The 26,843-nt window shown below is 36.6% G+C and overlaps 4 protein-coding genes across 4 annotated transcripts; all 4 read right to left on the bottom strand.

The window, feature by feature from the left end:
* LOC107615092 (protein FAR1-RELATED SEQUENCE 2-like) lies at nucleotides 411-989 on the bottom strand. The gene has a single exon (XM_016317205.2). The coding sequence runs from the start codon at nucleotides 987-989 to the stop codon at nucleotides 411-413; it is 579 nt and encodes a 192-aa protein (XP_016172691.2).
* LOC107618235 (developmentally-regulated G-protein 2) lies at nucleotides 6,293-12,189 on the bottom strand. Its single transcript, XM_016320245.2, has 11 exons — nucleotides 11,956-12,189; nucleotides 11,749-11,816; nucleotides 10,678-10,754; nucleotides 10,278-10,458; nucleotides 9,959-10,015; nucleotides 9,019-9,093; nucleotides 8,790-8,909; nucleotides 7,429-7,599; nucleotides 7,155-7,268; nucleotides 6,880-7,050; nucleotides 6,293-6,737 (listed from the first exon to the last, which is right to left on the bottom strand). The coding sequence occupies exons 1-11, from the start codon at nucleotides 12,023-12,025 to the stop codon at nucleotides 6,642-6,644; spliced, it is 1,200 nt and encodes a 399-aa protein (XP_016175731.1). The 5' UTR covers nucleotides 12,026-12,189; the 3' UTR covers nucleotides 6,293-6,641.
* LOC107615093 (leucine-rich repeat extensin-like protein 6) lies at nucleotides 17,851-18,273 on the bottom strand. The gene has a single exon (XM_016317206.1). It carries the CDS (start codon nucleotides 18,271-18,273, stop codon nucleotides 17,851-17,853), a length of 423 nt encoding a protein of 140 aa, XP_016172692.1.
* LOC110266771 (zinc finger CCHC domain-containing protein 13-like) lies at nucleotides 22,872-23,448 on the bottom strand. Its single transcript, XM_021111776.1, has 2 exons — nucleotides 22,963-23,448; nucleotides 22,872-22,883 (listed from the first exon to the last, which is right to left on the bottom strand). The coding sequence occupies exons 1-2, from the start codon at nucleotides 23,446-23,448 to the stop codon at nucleotides 22,872-22,874; spliced, it is 498 nt and encodes a 165-aa protein (XP_020967435.1).

Raw genomic sequence — 26,843 nt, 5'->3', positions numbered from 1 at the left:
CTTGTTAGATGTTACTATTTATTAAATTCACCATAGCTGGAAGTGTATAGTTAAATATTTGTTGCGACTTAGAGAATAGAGATCACTAATCATTTTGTTCCTAAGCCAATAATAACTCAAAATTTTAGATAACTCAGAATATTTGAGTGTAAATTCACTAATCACATGTAAAAACTATTACAACTGGAAAAAATGTAAGAGTTCTATTGCAACATGTAACAAATCTATTACAAAAAAAAATAAAACTATTATTCTTCCAAATAGTGGATTTGTTGCATTGACTTCAGCGAGGATACAAAGCCATATGGTTGGTTAGAGGTAATGCTCAACTCTGAAGGTAACTCCACAAGTGGCTAAAAAAAATAGCAATCAATAAAGTGATAATAGAGCATTTAGCAATAATAATAAAATTAATCAAACACTGAACTTGCATGTGATCTCTCTTTCACGTTCTTTGTATGCTTCTTCCTTCCTTGTTTAACAATTTTTTCTACAGTAGATTGAAGCCTTTTCTTACGCCTACGACCTTTTCGTGATACTTGTTGGGGGTTGTGAATCTCTAAATCATTTGCATTTTCATCTACCTCATTCAAATTTTGATTATCTACATTATCCATTGAGGAGGCCTTTGGTTCCACCAACATAACCCAAATCGAGTCTAGTATACGATGTACGGTCTCGGTGAGCTCCTCGGATGCAGCGGCTACTTTAGCAATATCGTAAAATTGCTTGCACATCTCATCATAACGTTTCTTTACGGGCTCTAAACGACTTGGATCATGGCTACACTTGATGCTACTGTGCTTGCGCTTTAAAGTTTTCTTCCACCGATCAAGAATGTATTTATTTGGCAATTTCTTCACTCTTTCAAGACCAAGGACTGAAAGAGTATGGCGGCATAAGATTCCCTTTGACTCGAAAAGATGGCATTGGAAAGAAACATCTGAAGTTGAAGAATCAAATGACACCTTGTAAGTAACATCAAACATCTTATCAACATTCTCAATCTCTTCTATAACCTTGTAAGTAACAACATATCCCTCTTCATGCTTTTTTTGTTGAAAAGAAATTAGCCTTTGCTCTAAACTCCTTTTGAAGCTCATTAAACTTTGCATGAGTATATTCCTTTTGAAACTGTTTTTCAATAGCAGAGGCAGTAGCACAAGAGATAATGGTATTGAAGCTAGCAGCATCCAATTCATATTCTTGTTGAGCTTTATTTGCAAGACAGTTGTCATATTGTGTTACAAATTGTTGCAAGTTGCTCTTTGAGGTTAGGTAGCCCTTCATAAATGAGTGCATGCTTTCACTCCTTTGAGTGTTACTCATGCCTGTCCAAAAACTGTTGCTAAGAAAAATAAGGACCCACCTGTCACGTTCTTCGTACAAACCTAAAACCATAAAATGGGCATAATCAAACTTGTAAAGCATATTGATTAATAAATGATAAATAATCAAACAGTAGATATAAGATAATCAAACTTATATAAAATACCTACTAACCAATTATTATCATGCAAACTGAATCTGTTGATAAAATCAGTCCAAGAGCTCTCAAATGCTTCCTTAGACCTAGAATCCCACACAATATGTGTCATATCAGCACAAATCTCGTTAAATTGCTTGCATGCTCCTAGTTTTTCTAAAATTTTCTTCGTGATATGCCAAATACACCATCGATGTCGTGTCATTGGCAACGATTTTTCAATGGCATTCCGCATAGCTTTGCATTGATCTGTCAATATGCCAATAGGCGGCTTGCCACCCATACATCGTATCCAACAATCAAATAACCAAACAAAGAAATTCTCTTCTTCGCATGAAAGAAGAGAGCAACCAAGTAGCAATGATTGGCCATGGTGGTTAACCCCAACAAATGTGCCAAAAGACATATCATACCTATAATAAAAACAAGAGTACATAATCATACTCAGTTTCATTCTATTCTACCTATAATCAAATTCATTCTATTGTACGTATCCTTATACATCAAACATATGCAAAAACAAGAGTACATAATCAAACTTAGTATAACATGCACAGCAGTAGCAAAATCATTCTATTGTATTTGTACCTATCTATACATCAAACATATGCAAAAACAAGAGTACATAATCAAACTCAGTATATCATGCACAGCAACAGCAAATTCATTCTATTCTGCCTATCCCTATACATCAAACACATGCAAAAACCAAAGTGCATATAATTAACTTGAAATATATAATTGTGGTGTCATACCTATTTGTTAGGTACGTCGTATCAACTCACAACGTCGTCAAAGTACTCATAAGCAGCACGACTTCTAGCATCAGCCCAAAAAGCATGCTTTATGTGATGTTGCTCGTCCAATTTAACTTCGTAAAAGAAGTTGCGGTTTTGTTCTTGCATCCTATGAAAATACTGCATTAATGATTGTGCATCACCCTCTTCTTCTATCACTCTGACACTTCTTGCTACATGATTCCAAAGATCTTTTTGAGTAAAAGTTAATTTATCATAGCCACCAGCAGTAGTTGCTAAGCTTTGATAGGTGTTTCTTATTGTAACACCAGCTTGATCATTGATCTCAGCTATCCATTTGGCATGCAAGCTTAGTTTTCTGTTCTTTCTTAGAGTCTTTGCCATGCTAGGACTAATAGCATGGTTGTGCTGGATATTTGCAAAGGTTAACACATATTTCATCTTCTTATCCCTTTTCACAATAATCCTAGCTTTACAATTTTGCTCAGAAGTTGGATTTGTCTTCTTTAGTGGATCAATTTGTGATCTTCGATAACCAGCTCTAGAACATACCAAGATTTGGTATGTAATTTGTCTATTTTGATCCCACTTAGTAGTTCTTATATTCCATGAAAAACCAATCCTTTTTGCATAATTGGTATAAAAAGTTTCATAATCTTTCACAGAGGAGAATGCCATTCCTATGTTTGGAACAACCTAAAAACATAGATAATAAAAAATTTAATAAAATCAAATCAGGTATAAAAATGCTCTCAATTTTCTATGAATACAACAACAACAAAGCCTTGTCCCACTAAGTGGGGTCGGCTACATGAATCAAACGACGTCATTGTGCTCTGTCATGTATCATATCTACAGAGAGACCGTTTACGTGTAGATCTCGTTTGACCACTTCATGGATGGTCTTCTTAGGTCTTCCTCTGCCTTTCGCCCTTTGTCCATCTTCCATCTCATCCACCCTCCTGACTGGATGTTCTATCAAAATTCCTCTGTCACACCACCTTGAGTCTTCACACTAGTTGTGGCCCCATCATACATGTCTTTAATTGCCCGAATATATGTGATCCTTACTCTCCACTTTTCTAAAACCTTCCATAAGACCTCCCTTGGTACCCTATCATACGATTTTTCCAAATCAATAAACACCATATGTAGATCCCTTTTATTACTACGATACCTCTCCATCATCCTTCTTAATAGGTATATCGCTTCAGTGGTAGATCTGCCTGCCATAAATCCAAATTGGTTCTCTGTTACTTGTGTCTCTTTTCTCAACCTCCGTTCTATCACCCTTTCCCATAGCTTCATAGTATGACTCATAAGCTTAATCCCTTTATAATTTTCTCAACTTTGTATATCCCCCTTATTCTTGTAGATAGGTACCAAGGTGCTCTTTCTCGACTCATCAGGCATCTTCTTTGACCTTAAAATCTCATTAAAAAGCTTGGTTAACCAGTTGATGGCTTTTTCTCCAAGACCCTTCCAAACCTCAATCGGGATATTATCAGGTCCTACTGCCCTGCCATTTTTCATCTGCTTTAGAGCCTTTTTTACCTTGAAGTCTCGAATCCTTCGATAGTAGTCAAAGTTTTGATCTTCTTCCCTTGTGCATAATCGACCAAGGCTCGGAAGAGTCTTCTGTCCCTCATTAAATAACTCGTAAAAATAGCTCTTCCACCTTTCATTAATCTTCTCCTCTTGAGCCAACACCTCTCCATCCTTATCCTTTATGCACTTAACCTGATCCAAATCTCTCGTTCTTCTTTCCCGACTCTTTGCGATTCTATATATACATTTTTCTCCTTCTTTCGTGCCTAAAGACTGGTAGAGACCCTCATATGCTCTTGTTCTTGCTTCACTTACAGCCACTTTTGTCTCTTTCTTAGCCACCTTATATTTTTCCCAGTTATCTGCATTACGGCATAAAGACCACTCTTTAAAGCACTCCCTTTTTATCTTTATCTTTTCTTGTATACTTGCATTCCACCATCAGGACTCCTTGTCTCTTGGTCCTATTCCTTTAGATTCACCAAAACTTTCTTTTGTTGTTCTTCTAATAACTTCTGCCATCTCCCTCCACATCTCTTCCGCGCTTCCGTTCCCATCCCACTTTGCCTCTTCTCCTACCCGTCTTAGGAAGCTTCTTTGTTCCTCACCTTTCATCCGCCACCACCTCGTCCTTGGGTTCTTCGTATGATATCTTTTCCTCAACTTTTGCTCAACACGAAAATCCATGACGAACACCCTATGTTGTGTTGTCAAACTCTCTCCTGGGATAATTTTACAGTTAATGCAAAATTTTCGGTCGACTCTCCTCAACAAGAAGAAGTGCTCCCTAGCCTTTGCACCCACCCATTTTGTTTCTTGTAGGCACATAATGTTAATCTTCCTCCTTGTCATGGTGTCCACCACCTCCATGGACTTTCCCGTTAGAGTGCTTATGTTCCATGTCCCAAATCTCAACCTTCTGTCGCTTCGACCTTTACCTTTTACTTTGTGAACTAGCTTATTTACCCTCGTCCGTTCACGAAAACGCGAGAACCATTGCTCATTTAACACTATATCCGGGCACCGATGCAGCTGCTCTTGCTTTGACACTGTACTCGAGCCATACAGCGCATTGCTTCCGGGCAACGACCTAGCTTTAGCGCAATAATGTCCTTGATTCATGTCATGGGGGTTTTGACTATATTTTTATGTTGGTTGTCAAAGACCTAACACAACCCTCCTCCTTTTCTATGAATGAACAAGACAAATTAGTAGTTAAGCACTGAACCTGAGTATAATCAAACTCAGTAAACATTTATAATCAAACTCAGCAGTTAAATATAGCACTGAACCTGAATATAATCAAACTCGGTAAACATGTATAATCAAACTCAATAGTCAAATATAATACTAAACTCTAACACATTCATAGAATCAGCATCATCATCTAATCTAAGCAAATGAAGGAATTTTAAACATGCAAACTACCAATTTGACTCCAATCCAAAAGCTAAACATTTTTCTCATTACACAAATTTATAACATAAATTTTTCAGGATATAATTACACAACGTACATGATGTAAAAGGATCTAAATGACATAATAAAGCCACATATCAGAAGCATAACTATTAGGAATTTGCCTATGGAATAAGCTTGTGTATCAAAAGCAATTACTTCTGTATATGCAAATGCTTCCATTGGCATAAGCTTGTGACATGCTCCTCTTTCTAACAGGCCTATGCTACTGAAATTTTTTCGAGAAGTAATATTGATCGGTGTATAGTAATTTACTAAATCGGTGATATCGCTCAAATCAAAGCATAAGCCAAATCATAAGCATTTGTATAACTAAATAATCAACAAAATTAAAATCAAATCAGAAATAAAACATGGATAATCAAAAAATTAAAATCAAATCAAGAATAAAAAATTAAAAAATGAAGTAAATTAAACACACACCTCATCATTCGAGCTTGTGGATTTCATTGAATCAAAAGTTATAATCAAAACCCTAAGATAACAAGAACCAAAAACGGCGTGAAGCAAAGCAGAGGAAACCGCGGAGAAGAGAAGAAAGTGAGGAGTGAAGTTCGCGCAATCGAAGAGAAGAGAAGAGAATTGAGGTGCATGCAATGAAACCCTTTCTATGAGAAGAGAAAAAAATGCGAGAGATTTTGGCGCGATGAAGAAACGCACTCCCAGCGTGATGAAAAAACCGTATTTTTTTACTTCCTTATACGTAACGTATTTTGTACTATATTTTAGTGAGAGTGGCTGAATTAGTGGCTGAAAAATAATGTACAAATAACATTTTTGTATTATTTTAACGATATTTAATTTTAACCCAGAGGTATCAGAAAATAAACCAAGTTAATCGATCCCTTCATTATCGAAGAGATCAAATTAGTGAAAGAATGAACAAGAGAAAACGTGCATTGTAAATAATAATTGAGTAAAGAATATCAGTAAAATAAAGTCTATGTGAATTATTGTTTCCCAGAGAGTAATATCTTTGATCAGTTCACCTTTGAATAGGTATTTGAGCGCCTTATAATAAACCAAAGCATCACAAGAGAAAGGGGATTATGATAACAAGCAAATATGACAGCAAATTTTCAAGATGCAGTACAGGTTTCTTTTGCTCTCTATTTCATTTTTCAAGTCAGATGCAAGATTCACAAACAATAGAAATTATTATAAAAGAAAAAGAGAGAGAGAAAGAAAGGGGGTGTGGGTGGGGGGATTACAACACATGGGTGGCTACAACCTAGGACTTCACAAAGTAAGAGCTCACATGAAGAGCACTTGATCCCTATGCAGCAAGAGCACTCAAAAAAAGTCCATTGCTTTGGATATATATGTCCTTTAGCCTGTAGTAACTTTTCAAAAACCACGCTTGCATAAAATTATGTCTTAAGTGGTGCCTTCTTTTCTCTGTCAGATATCCGAGCCGGAGCATTGGAATGCGACTTGAATCGGCCCCTTCCTCCCTCCTCCTTTTCCTGAACGATACACATGTCAAGTTCACTCTCATCATCACAGAGATATATCTCAAGTTCAATCTCCAATGATCACAAATTCATGGTAAATGATGTACAAGTGAATGAGAGAATAGAAAACAAGATAAAGGGTTTCTATCCAAACCTTTTTCTTAACGATCTGAACCACGTCTTCATCGCGAAGAACATGACTAAGGCCACAATGTTGAGGGTAGTGCCTTGCACTTATACCCCAGACGAGAACATACTTCACATCCTTCACCAAACTTCTATGTATGTGATTGCAGAAGTCTTCTACACTGCAGCCACCTCTATCCTACAATAATGTGCCAGAGGAAGTGAAATTTCTGAAGGATGACAATTTTTAAAATGAACATGGCAGACTGTTCCTTAGCAAGAATATTACATGATGAAACATACCGCGGAAAGAACCACAGGATCAGAGAAATCAGGCTGCTGCCCTTGGGGTTTTGTGTAAACTCGAACCAGACCCATTTCGTCCCACATCCTTGAAAGTAATCTGTCTAAGTTCAGCTGTTTACAAGAAACAAAGTGTTACCGACAACATAACCGTGTAAAATTAACAATATATAGCTTTCGGAATAGTTAGATTGTAGTACATTTTAAAAAGATAAAGGGTTAAAATTATGTGTTGTCTCAAATTCTTCAAGTGACACTAAAAATATTAATCTACCTTCAAATTGCAGCTAATGACAACAGAATTAGGTTGGCGGGCTAGTCTGTCCACATCGTCAATACCAACAACATCTATCTTGTTGTAGACATATATACACTTCATGTATTTACGGTTTCCTTCAATGACATCTATGAGATCATCGACTGTGGCGTCCTCCCGGAAAAGAATCTGAAAAAGAGGTTGTCAGTCCAAGTCCCTTTACACGGATATGCAATTATAAGCAGAATCAGATCTCAGTAATATTTTTACTACATTTAAATTTTAATATACTTATCATCATGTAAATAAAAATAAATAAATAGAAAAGCCTGCAAATGTCCATAATCAGAGTTATCGACCAATTTCACTTCTACTTGGAATAACATAGATGGAAAGGAACACTGATATTGAGGGTTAATATGAGCAATGTAATAGATGCACTCTGTTGAAGCATTTGGCGTTAATAATAAATGTTAAAGAAATAATAATAAAAAAAAGGAACTAAACTTACTACTGGTTACCAGGGAAGCCTGAGAAGTGAGAACGCAACATAAATGAGAATGCAAAGAGAAGTTTAATAAGAGACAATGAATTCATCAATTATATGTAGCAAACACATTTCACATTTTATCAATATATAAACACTTTTCTTCACATCTCAGAAAGAAAAGGAACGATTGGGTAAATGATGACTTTGATAAAGAATTATTTAGGGGCATTGGGGTTATTGGATTTGGATCCTCTAAATTTTGAATTTCACTTTAGAGGGTAAAGTGTGATCTCTCACCATTTATTTTATAGGTGGGACCAAGAGAAAACATGAGAGAGAAACTATTCAAGGGTGAGAGATCATACTTTATTCTCTAAAGTGAAAATTCAAAATTTAGAGGATTCAAATTCTATTGTTAAACGTATTTGGAACTCTGCACAATTGCATAAAAGTTTAGGACAGTCAGTGTTTAACAAAGTGTCAAATCCTCTACAATGATGTGGTTTGTTGAGTTTGCTCTTTGGTAATTGAATTCAATTTCAGCACCAGGAAAACTGCATTATCCATGTCTGAAATCCAAAATACTCGTGTGCATGGCTGATATGAAATATGAATCCATAATTGGGATTTCCACCTAAGCTTTAGTCTTAGCTAGAGTTTGCTTACGCAACCATAAAATCATGGTTTGCAGAAATCAAAGCAACCTCACATCACCAACCAAGCTATCAATCTATTCATCGCACTTGTTCCGCCACATTGAAACAAACTAAGGCAGTAGTACAAGTGTATATTTATCATAGAAATAACTACAACTCATATATATATATATATACACATACATCCTTGGAAAGGAAATTTAAATGACATTACACTAGAGTTTGCTATGTACCTCTGCATTGTGAATTTTGTATTCATGCAGAATCTGATAACAAAGCTTCTCATCCACATGAGTCAAAGGCAGAGTGCTGTTAAATGAGATGCCACCAGTCTTTTTCTTTTTGAAATATATCTGCCAGGTAAGAAAGCTCCAATGTTACAGACAGAAAAAATATATATAAACCCAATACAGGCTTATGTTAAGTCCCAAAACATCCTCGGGGACACGGCTAGAAACATACCTGAGGTGGTCTCTTGTTCAACCGCAAGCCCACAGCTTCAAGCTCCCTAGTCAATATTTGCCTATGGCCCTCACTCTGACACAATTAAGGTACAAATAACAAATAGAGAACTATCTCAGAACAATCCAACATGCAACATGGTGTAAAAACTGGAAACAACGCAAGGGAAAGTGAAGCACTAATGCTCGAGAACAAGATATCAGTGTGATATCAGTCTTTTTGGAAGTGTATTCACAAAAGAAGGAAATAAATGACACAGCTGGGTATCCGGGAGAACCAAACAAGGAAAAATTAAACTATCATAAGGGAATACTGTCTTTATATTCATAAGTTAGTTATGACAGCTTTATGGTAGTTGCAGCTGCCCTATGTCCCCATCCTAGCTGGCACACTGCTTTCTAAACTGTTCTACTGCTCTCTTAAGCTCTCATAGCTCACTCTATTAGACACAAGTGTTGCTCTACCATAACATATTCTTTGTACGGCTATGCCATAAACAGTAATAACGGGGAGGAAAAAAAGAAAAGAAAAAATGAGTAAAGGAGAATATGTTGAAGACTCAAATATGTTTCTATCCAAGTGGAACATGAAGTAACAAACATGATTCAGTAAAAATAATGATCTTAAACAGGCACATAAGAGTTATGCAAGTCACATTATGTTTAGAGGGTTGGACAATAATAATTTAAGGGAATACAAAATAACTATTATATAACGAAAAAACTTGGTTAGTTTCTCACCTTGATTGAAGGGTGTCTCTTTAAACAATAATGTTTAATGATCATCAATATCTTAGCTAGTTATTATATTTATTGCCAGTTAGAGCAGTAATTTATTATAATAATTAACATATCATCTTATCATCATAGAACATTCAACTACCAAGACTAATTACAATAAGATTGAAAGACTGCAGTAGGAGATGCCAAGAAGAACTTACTTTTGAAGCATCAAGAACCATCAATACTATGTCAGAAGACTTAGCAACAGCAATAACCTGGGAGAACATTCACATATCAAAACTTTTCCATGGTTAGTAATATGGAAAAAAACATGGTTTCTGACTTGGAGGAAAATGGGATATAGATCGGAGAAAGAACCAAGCATGAAATGCAAGTGACTAGCCACATCACCTCTTTTTAGTGTGTACTAGGTAATAAGATAGCAGCACTATTTAAAAGTCGTTTATCAATTCTTAATTGCAAAGGCAATACCCTGAAAACTACAGGAATGATTGAAACAACAAATTTGCGTTTTACCTGTCTCCCACGTCCCTTGCCTTCAGAAGCACCCTCGATAATTCCAGGAAGATCAAGCAACTGGATTTTAGTATCATTATAGTGTATGATGCCAGGAATGCAAGTAAGAGTTGTGAACTCATAAGATGCAGATTCTGAATGTGTGCCCGTTAACATTGTCAAAAGAGTTGACTTTCCCACACTGGAAAATGACAAAAAACATTGGAAGGGTGAAATCTTAGGAACACATGAAATTTACACATATAGACAGCAAAAGCATGTAAACCCATCACAGATACAAAACATGTGAAGGTATAAAGTCCAATACACCTTTAATATTTTAATCAATTTCGATAGCAAAAGAAAATAATAAAACATTGATAACCAAAACTAATGAGAAAAAGAATTTTAGAATGCAAACCTTGGAAATCCAATCAGTGCAACACGCCCATGGCCAAATTTTGTAACTTCAAATCCCTCTCCACCTCCACTAGATCCCTATCACATAATTTGACAAGATACAATGGCTTGTGAAACTATGTACCAGAGGATATCAAACAGTGACAGACGAGTAATTGAGAAACATATGCATGCTGAACTAAACATGAAAATAATATGTAAATAAAAAGATTCACCCGCCAGACATTTCTAAACATTAGTACTTAGCAATATCGGATACATTCTTGGGTTAAAGCATTTTATACTGTTTCTTTTCTGTGGGAAATAGATAAGATTTCATTTGGGCTTAGGTAAATGAATTGGCAGCCCTGAAGTCTTGAAAAATTCCTGGATCTCACCACAAAGTGCATTCATAGCATCGCAATCAAATATATTACATAATTTTTAACACTTTGATCTACATCTCTTTCTCCATCATCGTAGATTTGTGAATCAACCTCTTCAACAATAGGAATTGAGTTTGAGCATTTCATTGTAGTCTTGGCTTCTAACTTTACCTTACTAATTCCCTAAACCTAGTCTAACAAAATTTCTCCAATTGTAAGCAAGCACTTCGACAAAATGATACAACTATCACGATTAATAAATGCCTCATTAAAGAGACAGTTGCAGAGCCAGTGTAAAACACTTAGGCCTTGCGCACCCCACATTATTGCTTAGGCTTCAGGTGTCAATTTAGCACCTTCAACTACAGCGAGTACATAAACAGAGTAAAGAATCATATACCCCTCCCTTGGAATCTTTTATTCATCTCAGCTAAATACGTATACTCATACAGTATAGTGATAGAAGCAATATGAATTCAGGATCCAAGTATTAATTTGACAAAAAGCAAAACTAATCATACTAAAACTAAACACATATGCCAAAAGACAATAAGAATCATGTCACAAACTTAATCATGTGAAGGAAAACAAAATATTGAACTTAAAAGTAAATGTAAAATGATATAACTAACAATTAATAACAGCACAAAGCAGTAAATACAGGCATGAGAAGGGAAAACAAAAAAAAAAAAAGTGTTTTCAAATACTTTTGGAGGCTCCAACAATTGTGTCCTTAACTTGGCTATCTTTGCCTTGAGCTGCCCGAGATGATACTCTGCGTAACAAACAAATTCAAAAGCAGTTATCATAATAACGAAAATCGTAAACTTAGTCCAGAGCTGGTTATAACGCATAATAATGAAATATGCAAGATTTAGAAAGGTGCAACTGTGCAAGTGGCACATAATGAGTACCTGTGGCTTTGTTTTTCTGAGTCCGAGCCATCTCGGCTTCAATCTCTTTGATCTTCTCAATGATACCCATTCTGCCTTGCTATTTCGTCTACCCAGCTATGTTAAATTATATGCTTCTTTTTTATGGAAAAGGTGCAATCTATTATATGAAGAAAACAAAAGTGAGCGAAGGTATTAGGCAACCTCCGAGAGAGAGAGAGAGAGAGAGAGAGAGAAGGGAGTGGAATGAAGAGTGAGGAAGAGTGTAGGTCTCACGAACGAGTTTGGGCCCCTCAGGGCCACAATTCTTCATATTGGGCCACATTCAATGTTTCCACACTAACTAACAAGCCCTCAAAAGCCCAAATTGGCCCCTGTCAAATCTTGTGTCATACAGTGTAGTGATACTGATACCCCAACACTGACACTACTGATTTTAAGCAGTTTAATTAAATTATTAAATAATTTTTAATTATTATATAAAAATATTTTTGTGTGAATAACTACTCTATCAAAAAATAGGAATGGTGTCAGAAATTATTTTTAATATGAAAATAGAGATGGTGTTTTGGTTGAATATTGATATTTGAAATGTATTACAGTATTGTGGAACTCATTCAACATGCCCCCACGTGTTGCACCACGCCCCCCACGTGTTGGCCAATACGCTGCTACGTGTCAAACACGCCCCCCACGTGTTGGCCAATACGCCCCCACGTGTTGCACCACGTCCCCACGTGTTGACTTTTCACCTACAAAATCCATCCATCTGTAATTACAACAAATAATCTCATTTCCCAAAAAAACACCAATATTTCTTCTATATAAAAAAAAATCAACCGAATGGTGTATTATATATGATTATTAGTATACTAGCAAACCTGTATTTACGCACATGTATAAAAATTTTTCTCCAAAAAATAAATATCAAGGAATAAACAAAAAGTCATATATTGCATAAAAAAGGACCAATAAAAGTTTTTATGCAAGTTTTACTCTGTAGATGGTTTGTTGATGTTTATAGATATAGCTTTGTGATGGCATTCTATAGATATAACAATTGTCATAGGAGGAGATAAGATCTAAAATTTGGCAAAAATTTGTAGAAAAAATTAAATGATATTCACGTCCAGAAAAGGTTAAATATGTTCTTAGAGGATTAGACTGACTGGCAGTAGGCTACACGTCATTTTAGAGAACTGAAAGATTAGGATCATTAAGCACATCTTGATCAGACAGATATCTAATGCGAAAAGCATGCTGATACTAGGCCAAATACTCCTACGTAGGACGATAATTTGTAAATGACTGTATAGAGATCATGTGGCCACCCTCGAACTGAGACCTCCATCTATCGTACCACTCTCTATGACGAGTGGGCCACCATACATTCTCTCTCCTCCCTATAGTGGTGATGAACCGTCGATATTGATTAGATTTCCAAGTATTGGCTACTGGCCACTAAACTGTCATTTCACCCTATCAACATAATGAAACTCAATAATGTTAAAGCAGACAAGGAGAACTACAGACAACCATGTTTCCCTCTTCCAATCATCTCTCAGCCATCCCGGAGTCATGACTTACAAGTCTGGATCGTCATATAATGTCTACTGGAACTGCAAAGTAAATTGTAATATACCACATCAAGTGACTTTCATTAAAGAGAACTACAAATCATGTAAAGAGAACTAAATTAAACCGTGTTTGCATGCTACATCCAATGGCAACCAATCCAATGCAAGATGTCATCGAAGGACTCTCTTGTCAAACTGGTCACTACTCTACTAGATCATACCTATCAACATGTGGACATGTGCAACAATAACAAGCAATGCATCAATTTAGGCAAAATAAATTTAAATTAGAGATATCGACAAGAGAAAAACCATACATAAAAATATATACTTCACAACAAGTAGATATCTCGGAATCTTCCTATCAGATGGGCACCACTCTAAAAATCGATGATATATCCATGAGACTAATAGCGACATGCATCCAGCAATGCCAGTGGTAGTCTGATGTGCTGTAGAGCATAAAGAGTGGTACGTCCATGTAAGTATAGTGGATCCCCAAGATAGACCGCGACAGCTCTCGAAATCCTCTAATAATGGCAATCCCCTAATATGGACCTAGTTGTTTGACTTGTCTGTCATCAAGTAACCCCTTACCAGCAACAGGATGTAACACCTCATGTACTGTTGGAGGGTGGCTGGATCTGCACCAACTGGCATATGTTGTACTCGGTCCCTAAACTATGTCAGCTTGATGAAAAATGACTCATTATTCTGCGTCCCCTGCTTGCGGAGGCCTAGCATTGAGGAGCTCCTCTACCGACTCCCAGGTCGGGTGCTAGTACCATGTTTGGAAGTCACACAAGCACCTACATACTGCTTTTTGTGTGTGCGTAACCCAAGGTGGTATACAACATCCTACAAGGTGAGGGTGCACTCACCCCAATGTTATCTACAATATCATGTGGGTCTCTGGACGTTAACGCTCTACGAATACAGTAATCAAAGTGTTGTCAAACATAAGGTCCATGAGATGCACCGTGTCGCCAAATCCAGCATCCCTTAAGTAAGGGAGAATGGCATCCGATGGTATGAGAGTATGGCTAACTCATCTAAGGAGTAGTAAGCGAGACCTCTATTAAAATATAAAATATTTCAGTAAAAAATCTATTTAATATATGGCATATTTGAAATAAAAAAATACAAGTTTAAAATTTGAAATAAAAAGATAAAAAATTATAATAAACAATTATTTCACATTTTCTTATTTAGTTGTATTTAAAATTGCATAACCTAAATCCTTAATTATTCAAAAAAATTAATTTCGTAAATCAAAGATTTAAAAAATGTATTACATTGCAACAAATATTCAAAATAAAAGAAATTAAAATTTGAAATACAGAAATAAAAAATACAATAAACATTTATTTTACATCCCATAATTTATTATCTTCAAAATTAAATTAATTAATAATTCCATCTAAAAAAACTAATTTCATAAATCAAACATTTAAAAATTATATATGATAATATTACAATTAATACTCAGTCGAACAACTTACTAATAATACATTCCACCATCTAACAAAAGCTAATCTCGCAACTAAACTATTTTATGTTACTAAGACATAATCTATTTTACTCATGTATAACAATATTAAATCTATAAAAATACCCTAACTATAATTATATGCTTATCTTTATCTTTATATATATAAAAGTAGAATAGCAGAACAGTGTAGCAAACTCAAATGTGCTAGCTGATTGACAAGTGGCTACATATATTGTTTACATGTGTATTGAATAGATGAGGAACTGATTTTTCCTCCATAGCAAACTGCAATCATTTAAGCGGGATCTTTTTCTTTGAGATGGCAAATTTTGGGTGCAATTTTTTAAAAATGTTCAAATTTCAATCCTTTCCTTTTTCCTATCTATTTCTGGTTTCTCTCTCCTTTACTCCCAGAATCATTTTCTTCTCTTCGACACCCTTTCTCTCTTTCTCTCTTCTCTGATCCTCTTCCTCATTTTTATCTTTATCTCATTAACAAAAAATTGTGTTTCAAGTTACCAGAGACGGCTGGAAAGTTGTGCATCATAATAGAGCTAGAAGTTGTGAATGTCATCGCCTATGGAAGCAAGAGAAAGTAGAGTGTCGAAGGAGAAAGAACTCAGTGAATCGAGATGAAGAAGAAGGCTTAGCAACAGACACTATGAGTAGAAGGTAATGAGAGCAGAGGAGAGTATTATGAGTGAGTAAATGTAAAATGGTAGTTATAGACCCAAAACTAACTTTCTAATTCCATTATTTTGTTCTGGTGTTCTGGTATTTTCTATTTTCCTATTGCTATGTCCAGCTCTTATGAACTCTATATATAGAGCAATATCCTTGCCTTAATGTACACAATATTCTTCTATCTCAATGAATAAACTTCAGTTTTATTCTACTGCATTTCAGTTTCTGTTTTCATAGTCTAAACTTACCTTTATGCATTCAATTCTTGATTCATGTTCCATTGTTACCATGGTATCCAGAGCCTGAGATCCTGCCCTTTGTAGATCACACTTTCTTTTCTTTCTTGTGTACCATCCTTTATTTTGAGATTTTTTTCTTTCCTTCATTTCTGCTTTCTTCAATTGGAATTCACTCATGTCAATCACCTTATCAGAATTTTCAGCAAAGAAACTCATCTCTCCAATCTCTGATAAGCTGGATAACAATGACTATAGTACATGGAGACATCAGGTGTTGCTTACAATTCAGAGCCTCAGTCTTGAAGATGACCTTTACCAAACCAAAATTTTGCAACAATATGAAGAAGATGCTACCAAGAAGACCAAGATGAAACTGTGGCCTTCAAACAATGGAGACTTAATGATCTTACTCTATCAACTTGGATTCTTGCATGAGATACAAGCCGTTCAAGAACAAGATTCTACATTGTCACCAATTTCATGAGGTTTGGAATACACTCAATGATTATTTCTCTGAAACGTCAGCTACAATAATCCAAAGCTTGAAAGCCCAATTGAAATCAGTAAGAAAAACTGGGTCCATTTCGAATTATCTCTAAAAAATCCAAGACCTAGTTAATTCCCTGCAATCCATTGAAAATCAGATTCAGCAAGATGACCATATTTCAACAATTCTTGATATATCAGATGAGTACACAGTCTTTAACACTTTTTTCTTGTCAAAATTATCAACTTACAAGGTTCCTGAAGTTGAGTCATTTCTCCAAGCCTACGATGACATGCTAGGCAGATATAAGAAACCTCACGGTAGAATTCCTATGGCTAATCTTACACAAACACCATCACAGTTTAACTTTCCATCAGAAAGAGGATCTTTGTCTCAAAGAGGAAGAGGTGGAAGGTGTAAATCCCGCATAATTAACGAATAATTAATTAATTAATAAATTAATTATTAATCAAAGAAATTAGAAAATAGAATTTTATAGTTAAATAAGGTAGAATTAATTAAAATATGAATTTTGACATTAATTTCAAAATATTTGGCCCAAGATTATGTCAAACGGGCCGAACTGGATGAACCGGATCAAAGGGCCCAACCAACCCACTTAACTATATGAGCTTCAGCTCATTCTCTCTCACTCTTTGTAACGACCCAACTTCTAGCATGTCTAGATCATACTAGAAATCGAATGTTACCAACTTGTTTTTCCTTTTTGTATTATTAATTAATAAATATAAGCCTGTACGTTGTTAAAACCCCGCGAATTTTACAAGTAAATTTTTTTTAAAACAAGAATAATTTAAAGTCGCATACCTTCCATATATCAAGGGATAATTAAACGTTCACATACATAAGACAAAAGATAACAGAATATGGAACAACACACTATAATATACATCATGTTACAGAAGTGGCTCAGTTATATAAGCATAGAGCTATAGTACAGCACCCCTAAGTCAGTGACTCATATAGTATATACATATATGTACATAAGACGCCCCAGGGCCTGGCCTGACCAAAAGCCCCTAAGTTGGCACCCAGGCTAGCCTAACTCTATGATATGCCTATTCCCTCTAATCATGCTAACAAAAGTGAGGGAGACACTCTAATGTACTGAAGTTAGACTAGGCGTCTCAAAAAGTCTCCTCAATCCTGGTCCAGAGTACCTCACGGAAAATCACCGGGCGAATGGTGATGCTCGCCTGCTGGCGCCTCAACTGGCTCATCGTCATCGCTGTCAAAGGAGATAACTATGAAGTTAGGATCTTCCTCTGGATCTTCTTCTTCCTCGTCCTCTTCTTCTGCCAGAGTGATAGCAGAGGAACCACTGCTGGCCACAGGAACCATAAAAGGATAGCTACCAAACAAAATACAGTCTGGAGAAGGAGGTGGCGCCTCCATGATCAGATCATACTCATGTCCCTACTGCTCATCAAAGACAGGAGGCTCGATCGGCTCAGGTAAAGGATCAAGCTCGGGTGGCAACACAGGAACACCCCACTCATCAAGGACAAAAGGTGCAGGAGGTGCCTCATGGATAAGCTGGGCAGGTATAGGCTCATCAGGTAGAGGAGGTTTAGGTGGAGGAGGATGGTCAGGTGGAGGTGGCATCTGCTCCTCAGGATGAGGTATCCCAGATCCGCCGGGGTGTAACCAAGATAAAGGAAAGTTATAGGGTGCATCAGGATTAAAGTATGCTGACCTAATAGGGTACTGGAAAGGTCTACCACGAACTACATAATTACGGATACGAGGTACCGCACAGTAGATGTAATACTCGCCACGCACCGGGGCCTCGTGGATGTACGGTGGATCAATCTCGTAGAATAGGACTCCCGTGTCCATCTGTAGAGGTGTAAGGGGTAAGAACTGGGGAGTTCTTAGTAAGGTCGGGGTTTACAGTTAAGTTCATTTATAATGTCCGTGGTCATAGAAGTATAAATAAATGTAGAGTAATATGTACATAACAGCAACATAAACTAACACATGAACAAGAGAGAAAATAGGAAATAAATGCATATTCACACATTAATATGCAATCACACAGTTATGCTCAAACAAACAAGGAATAGAACAAGAACACAAGAAGATTAGCAATAAATAATGCACAAACAAGTATGATGCATGTCTGTCCCTACTGCAGGTAATGAGCTCATTTGTCGGTTTCGACCCGCACCCGACGCAATCCGACCCTCCAGGTCAGATAAGGCCTTCCCAGAACTTAATCCCAGATTAAGTACCGCATACCCTCTACCAAGTACTCTCGACTTGCAGGGCTGGTACTACTCTACCGCAGCCTGTCTGGGAAGCAACATCTCAATACGGGCGTTCCCGCACAACATTCACAAGCATTGCCCAAAGGCTCATAATTTACATATAACCATACTCTCCATCACTTAGCAATCATCATAAATCAAGCATTAGAACATCACAGAAAGCTCATTTTACAATTCGCTGTTTACTCTGTAAGGTCAGGTACACAGCTATATCACTTTTAACTCCTTTTCTTTTAACTTAAACACAGGTTTCAAAATCTTGTTTCTTTACCTCATATACCTCTATATCTTCTCTTATACCTCTTCTTAGGTGTTTAGTAAAGGAAATTAGAGAATTCTGGACTCAAATCTGCCTTCCTGAGGCTTTCAGGGAAAACTGTCTTTTTATCAATATTTTATTATTATTAATAAAATAATATTATTATTAAAATAATATTATTAATAAAATAATATATTAATATTTTATTATTAAAATAATAATATTTTATTTAACTTTCAAAAATTGCATTTTGACCCCCGGACTTCTTGGAAATTGCACTTTGACCCCTATAACTTTTAATATTTGCACTTTAGCCCCTCAACTTTTGATTAATTAATTTTCAACCTCAAACTTTTTAATAATTGCATTTTGACCCCAAAACTCCTTGAATACACATTTTCATGTTCTTCCAAAAACCAAAAATTTTTTTTTTCCAAAAGTTCATCAGATTTCTGCTTGATTTTCAGCTAGTTTTTCAATCTTTTCGGAAACCGATTTGAACCCGATTTTTATCAAACCAAAGAGAAACTTTTCAGACATCAAATACACATCAAATAAGCATCAAAAATCATGATTTTCATGGCTGGAATGTCACGTTTTCCAGCAGCACCAACAGCCACTTCAAAACCATCATAAACATGATTTTCAAGCATTAAACAACAAGTTTCTATGATCAAACCCTCACACATACACCCAAAATCAAATCTCAAGAAACAAGATCTGGTTTAACACTTCAAGAACACAGCCAATCATTGATTAATTTACCAAACCTTATCTCCTTTGTTGCTGTCCGAGATTGCACCAAAAACAAGCTTCCAGAAGCACTTTTACGCCTATTTTAACATCAAAAACAACTTTAGAATCTTATGAACCATGAAGGCTGAAGCTTCATGATGATGAAAAGAAGGTTTTCCTCACCTTAAGGTAACTAGAAATCACGTTTTCTTGGAGCTTTTGGTGATTGAATAAGAGATCCTAAGAAAGAACATGAAGAAAACATCATTAACTTAAGGAACCACCATGGCCGAATCTTCAAGGAGGAGGAGCAGCCTTCATACCTTGATTTACTCCATGAAAAGTGACATATAAATGAAGAGGAAGAAGAGGGGAACACTTTGGTAAGATTAGATTTTTGATAGGGGTTTCGGTTTGAGAAAGAACGGAGAAAGTAGCTCAGGTGTTCATGGAAGCTTCATGGTTTTCTTTCATGGTGTTCTAAGCTTTTCCAAGAACAAAAATGATAGCCAAGCTGTCCTAGGGAGGCCGTGGCTTTTGGATGATGATTATCCAAAAGTTACTTGTCAAAATATCTCAGAAAAGGATAATTACTAAAGCTAGATGTATTAGAACTTAAGTAATTACACTACTAATGGATAAACATTAAGTTACTTAGTGTAAATGACACTAGTAACTGGATAATCATAAGAATAAAAGATATATGATGAAGCATTAGCAGTGCTAAGTTCATCTAAGAATGTCGGTATTATCCGTTACCGGTAGATGTCAAGCTCAGTTATTATATTACTAAACATAGATCAACATTAATCACAGTAGATAAGATAATAATATAATATTCTAAATAAAATAATAATATATGAATATTATATTAATATAATTTTTCTCTCAAAATTCGTGACCGGCTCATCACATAGAGACTAACCACGGAAATCAGAATTTTGAAATTCGGGCCCGAAGTGGCTCAAAAACGCAACTCTTCGCGACGTGCCTACTTAGATTAGGAGAGGTGTCCTGTGCAATCAAGCTGCTGACTTAGCAGCTTGATGACGCAGCACTTGTGCAGTGGAGGTGCTTATATACATAGAAATTCCTAAAAATTCTGTAAAAATTCGTTTGATCCCGAAAAAGCGCCGTTTCTTCGGGGCTAGGCCGTTACATTCTACCCTCCTAAAAGAAAATTTTGTCCTCAAAATTTCAATTACCTGAAAAGAGAAACGGGTAGTAAACATACGTTGCTATATCTTTCTTCATTCCCGGCCACCAGAACATCTTCTTCAGATCTTGGTACATTTTAGTCGTTTCGGGATGGATAGAAAATCTGCTTTCATGAGCTTCGGTCAGAATGTTCTTTCTCAAGTCCTCCTGAGCAGGTACACAAATTCTGTTCCTATATCTCCATATTCCCTCTTTATCTTGGCGTACCTCTTCCGGCTGATCTGCCTTCATCCGTGTTAACAATGTCAGCATTCCTGAATTCTGGGCTTGAGCTTGCTGGATAGCTATCTTAAAGTCAGATGTTAATTGTAGTCGCGCCATAACAACTCCTCTTGATGTCTCTCTCATTCCTAATTTTAAGTTTTCAAAGGCTGAGATCATTTCTTCTTCCTTGATCATCATCCAGGATATGCCCAAACTCTTTCGACTCAAAGCATCTGCGACTACATTTGCCTTCCCAGGATGATAGCTCAACTTAAAATCATAATCTTTTAAGAATTCCATCCATCGCCTCTACCCCATATTAAGGTCTTTCTGATCAAAGATATACTTCAAACTCTTATGATCAGAGAAGACTTCAAATTGGACTCCGTACAAATAGTGCCTCCAAATCTTAAATTCAAAGACCACTGCTGCTAATTCCAAATCATGTGTCGGATAGTTCCTTTCGTGAGGTCATAGTTGTCTCGAAGCATAAGCTACCACATTCCTATGCTGCATCAATACACATCCAAGTCCCTTAGAAGAAGCATCACAATACACCTCAAAAGGTTCCTGTGGGTCTGGTAACACCAAAACTGGCACCGTCGTCAACTTTTCCTTTAAAGTTTCAAAGCTTTCTTCACACTTCTCTGTCCACTCAAACGGAACTTCCTTCCTAGTAAGGCGAGTCAAAGGTAAAGCTATCTGTGAAAAACCCTTGATAAACCGCCGATAGTATCCTGCGAACCCCAAGAAACTACGAACTTTTGTAACTGTCTTGGGTTGCTTCCATTGTACTACGGCCTCAATCTTTAAAGGATCTACAGTTATTCCATCTCGTGTGATCACATGTCCCAAGAATGCCACTTCTGTCGCCCAAAACTCACATTTCGACAACTTCGCATATAGCTTCCGTGCTCTTAATATTTGCAACACAATCCTCAAATGCTCTCCATGTTCTTCTTTTGTCTTGGAATAGATGAGGATATCATCTATAAAGACTACCACAAACTGATCTAGATACGGACGAAAAATGCGATTCATATAATCCATGAATATAGCAGGAGCATTAGTCAGTCCAAAGGACATAACCGTATACTCATAGTGACCGTACCTAGTTCGAAAGGTAGTCTTAGGTATATATGATTCCTTCACCCTGATTTGATGGTAACCTGACCGCAAATCAATCTTCGAGAATACTGTCGCACCTTTCAGCTGGTCCATCAGATCATCTATCCTTGGGAGTGGATACTTGTTCTTGATTGTGATCTTGTTCAATTGCCGATAATCCAAACATAACCTCATTCCACCATCCTTCTTCTTTACTAGTAACACTGGAGCTCCCCATGGTGATACACTCGGACAAATAAACTTCTTCCCCAGCAATTCATTCAACTGCTTCTTTAACTCTGCTAGTTCCAACGGTGACATCCGATACGGTGCTATAGAAATTGGTCCGGCTCCAGGAACCAGATCAATACTAAACGCTATCTCTCTCTGAGGTGGAAACTCAGGTATATCATCCGGAAAAATATTCACCACTCGGATTTGCTCCAAGTCTTGTTCATTAGTTTCTGAGCTAGCCGATAGTAGAACATAACCCTCTAACCCACTATTACTAGAAATAACTCTTAGGGAATTTAAATAGAAAGTACAAGACTCAACTGGTTCAGTGTGTATTTCAGATGATGGAAATGTAGCAATTCGTTTAAAACAATCAAGGAAAACATGATGCTTGGACAACCAATCTAGACCTAAGATAATATCTAAACCACAAAAAGGCAAACAAACCAAGTCATGTATAAAAGTCCTAGCCTCAATAACAAAAGGCACCTGTTGACATACTTGACTAGTCAAGGCATTTTGAGATGTGGGTGTACGAACAATTAGATTATAATCTAACATGGTGAAATCTAATCCCAACTCATGCGCAACAGTCTCAGAAATAAATGAATGTGATGCACCAGAGTCATACAGTACAGTTAAGAGTCGAGATTTGACATAACACTGACCTTGAATTAGGGAGTCTGATTTCATTGCGTCATCAGCAGTCATAGCAAACACACGTCTTTGCTGTCGCGGCCTATCTATTCCTTGTACTGGCTTTTTCGGACAGTCCTTAGCCATATGTCCAGGCTGACCACAAGAAAAACAGATAACGCCTGTAAGCTGACAAGGTCTACCTCCATGCTCCTTTCCGCATTGCCTACATACTGGTCGCATCTGCGCCTGCTGAGGTCGCTTACCAATATCCTGTCTCATTCTTCCTCCATTCCCTCTTGTAGGACGTGCATGAACATTTCTATTCTGATTGTACCTTCGTGAAGGCATTGCTCCCTGCTTAAAATTCCTTCCCTGAGGAGCTGTATACCGATTATAATTCTAAAAAGAAGATCCTGGGCGATTCATCCGAGCTGCAGCTATCTTCTTCCAACATATAAGTAGCAAATTCTACATACTGTTCATCCGGGACATGCTGTGCCCTCAAGGACCTTTCTATGCCTCGGAACCAATTATCAGCTTCAGTTGCTACAGTCGTACCCTTGAACTTCAGTGGATTAACTTTCAAGAAAGCAACTAATGTCATAGGCCTATCATGATTCATGTTATCTCCATCACCGTTCCCACCATTCTCACCATTACGGTCATTGTTACGCTCTCCATTACGTTCCCCCAGACGGTTAACTGCTCGGGTAGTAGCAGTCGTCGTTTCACGCACAGCCTCAGCCATAGCGTGAATCGCAGCAAACAGATTATCATCGTTTCATGGCGGATTGTTAACAATAGACCCTTCCCGATCGCTACGTCTCCGTGGAGGCATCCTGATTCTGTTCATACCAAACAATCAATACCAAGGTGATCAGTCTTAATACCTCAAGTTGGGCGTGAACATTATCAGAATGAAAGCACAAAGACATTCATGCAACACATATCACATAGATACCCTATAAGCATGAGACACACCACAGAGCATGCAATAAAGCATGATTCAGTCCATTCCCCAAGCTCTAACAGGAAGAACCACTCTGATACCAAATTGTAACGACCCAACTTCTAGCATGTCTAGATCATACTAAAAATCGAATGTTACCAACTTGTTTTTCCTTTTTGTATTATTAATTAATAAATATAAGCATGTACGTTGTTAAAACCCCGCGAATTTTACAAGTAAATTTTTTTTAAAACAAGAATAATTTAAAGTCGCATACCTTCCATATATCAAGGGATAATTAAACGTTCACATACATAAGACAAAAGATAACAGAATATGGAACAACACACTATAATATACATCATGTTACAAAAGTGGCTCAGTTATATAAGCATAGAGCTATAGTACAGCACCCCTAAGTCAGTGACTCATATAGTATATACATATATGTACATAAGACGCCCCAAGGCCTGGCCTGACCAAAAGCCCCTAAGCTAGCACCCAGGCTAGCCTAACTCTATGATATGCCTATTCCCTCTAATCATGCTAACAAAAGTGAGGGAGACACTCTAATACTCAGCTTGCAGGGCTGGTACTACTCTACCGCAGCCTGTCTGGGAAGCAACATCTCAATACGGGCGCCCCCGCACAACATTCACAAGCATTGCCTGAAGGCTCATAATTTACATATAACCATACTCTCCATCACTTAGCAATCATCATAAATCAAGCATTAGAACATCACAGAAAGCTCATTTTACAATTCGTTGTTTACTCTGTAAGGTCAGGTACACAGCTATATCACTTTTAACTCCTTTTCTTTTTAACTTAAACACAGGTTTCAAAATCTTGTTTCTTTACCTCATATATCTCTATATCTTCTCTTATACCTCTTCTTAGGTGTTTAGTAAAGGAATTTAGAGAATTCTGGACTCAAATCTGCCTTCCTGAGGCTTTCAGGGAAAACTGTCTTTTTATCAATATTTTATTATTATTAATAAAATAATATTATTATTAAAATAATATTATTAATAAAATAATATATTAATATTTTATTATTAAAATAATAATATTTTATTTAACTTTCAAAAATTGCATTTTGACCCCCGAACTTCTTGGAAATTGCACTGACCCCTATAACTTTTAATATTTGCACTTTAGCCCCTCAACTTTTGATTAATTAATTTTCAACCACAAAATTTTTAATAATTGCATTTTGACCCCAAAACTCCTTGAATACACATTTTCATGTTCTTCCAAAAACCAAAAACATTTTTTTTTCCAAAAGTTCATCAGATTTCTGCTTGATTTTTAGCTAGTTTTTCAATCTTTTCGGAAACCATTTGAACCCGATTTTTATCAAACCAAAGAGAAACTTTTCAGCCATCAAATACACATCAAATAAGTATCAAAAATCATGATTTTCATGGCTGGAATGTCACGTTTTCCAGCAGCACCAACAGCCACTTCAAAACCATCATAAACATGATTTTCAAGCATTAAACAACAAGTTTCCATGATCAAACCCTCACACATACACCCAAAATCAAATCTCAAGCAACAAGATCTGGTTTAACACTTCAAGAACACAGCCAATCATTGATTAATTTACCAAACCTTACCTCCTTTGCTGCTGTCCGAGATTGCACCAAAAACAAGCTTCCATAAGCACTTTTACGCCTATTTTAACATCAAAAACAACTTTAGAATCTTATGAACCATGAAGGCTGAAGCTTCATGATGATGAAAAGAAGGTTTTCCTCACCTTAAGGTAACTAGAAATCACGTTTTCTTGGAGCTTTTGGTGATTGAATAAGAGATCCTAAGAAAGAAAACATCATTAACTTAAGGAACCACCATGGCCGAATCTTCAAGGAGGAGGAGCAGCCTTCATACCTTGATTTACTCCATGAAAAGTGACATAGAAATGAAGAGGAGGAAGAGGTGAACACTTTGGTAAGATTAGATTTTTGATAGGGGTTTCGGTTTGAGAAAGAACGGAGAAAGTAGCTCAGGTGTTCATGGAAGCTTCATGGTTTTATTTCATGGTGTTCTAAGCTTTTCCAAGAACAAAAATGATAGCCAAGCTGTCCTAGGGAGGCCGTGGCTTTTGGATGATGATTATCCAAAAGTTACTTGTCAAAATATCTCAGAAAAGGATAATTACTAAAGCTAGATGTATTAAAACTTAAGTAATTACACTACTAATGGATAAACATTAAGTTACTTAGTGTAAATGACACTAGTAACTGGATAATCATAAGAATAAAAGATATATGATGAAGCATTAACAGTGCTAAGTTCATCTAAGAATGCCGGTATTATCCGTTACCGGTAGATTTTAAGCTCAGTTATTATATTACTAAACATAGATCAACATTAATCACAGTAGAGAAGATAATAATATAATATTCTGAATAAAATAATAATATATGAATATTATATTAATATAATTTTTCTCTCGAAATTCGTGACCGGCTCGTCACATAGAGACTAACCACGGAAATCAGAATTTTGAAATTCGGGCCCGAAGTGGCTCAAAAACGCAACTCTTCGCGACGTGCCTACTTAGATTAGGAGAGGTGTCCTGTGCAATCAAGCTGCTGACTCAGCAGCTTGATGACGCAGCACCTGTGCAGTGGAGGTGCTTATATGCATAGAAATTTCTAAAAATTCTGTAAAAATTCGTTTGATCCCGAAAAAGCGCCGTTTCTTCGGGGCTAGGCCGTTACACTCTTCATGCAAACATGTTGAAACCTGAAAGTTCAGCAAATGGGGAAGAACATATCAAAAT

The sequence above is a fragment of the Arachis ipaensis genome, chromosome B09, assembly GCF_000816755.2.
Source record: "Arachis ipaensis cultivar K30076 chromosome B09, Araip1.1, whole genome shotgun sequence".
Classification (NCBI taxonomy): domain Eukaryota; kingdom Viridiplantae; phylum Streptophyta; class Magnoliopsida; order Fabales; family Fabaceae; genus Arachis; species Arachis ipaensis.
This window is presented reverse-complemented; position numbering and strand designations above follow the sequence as displayed.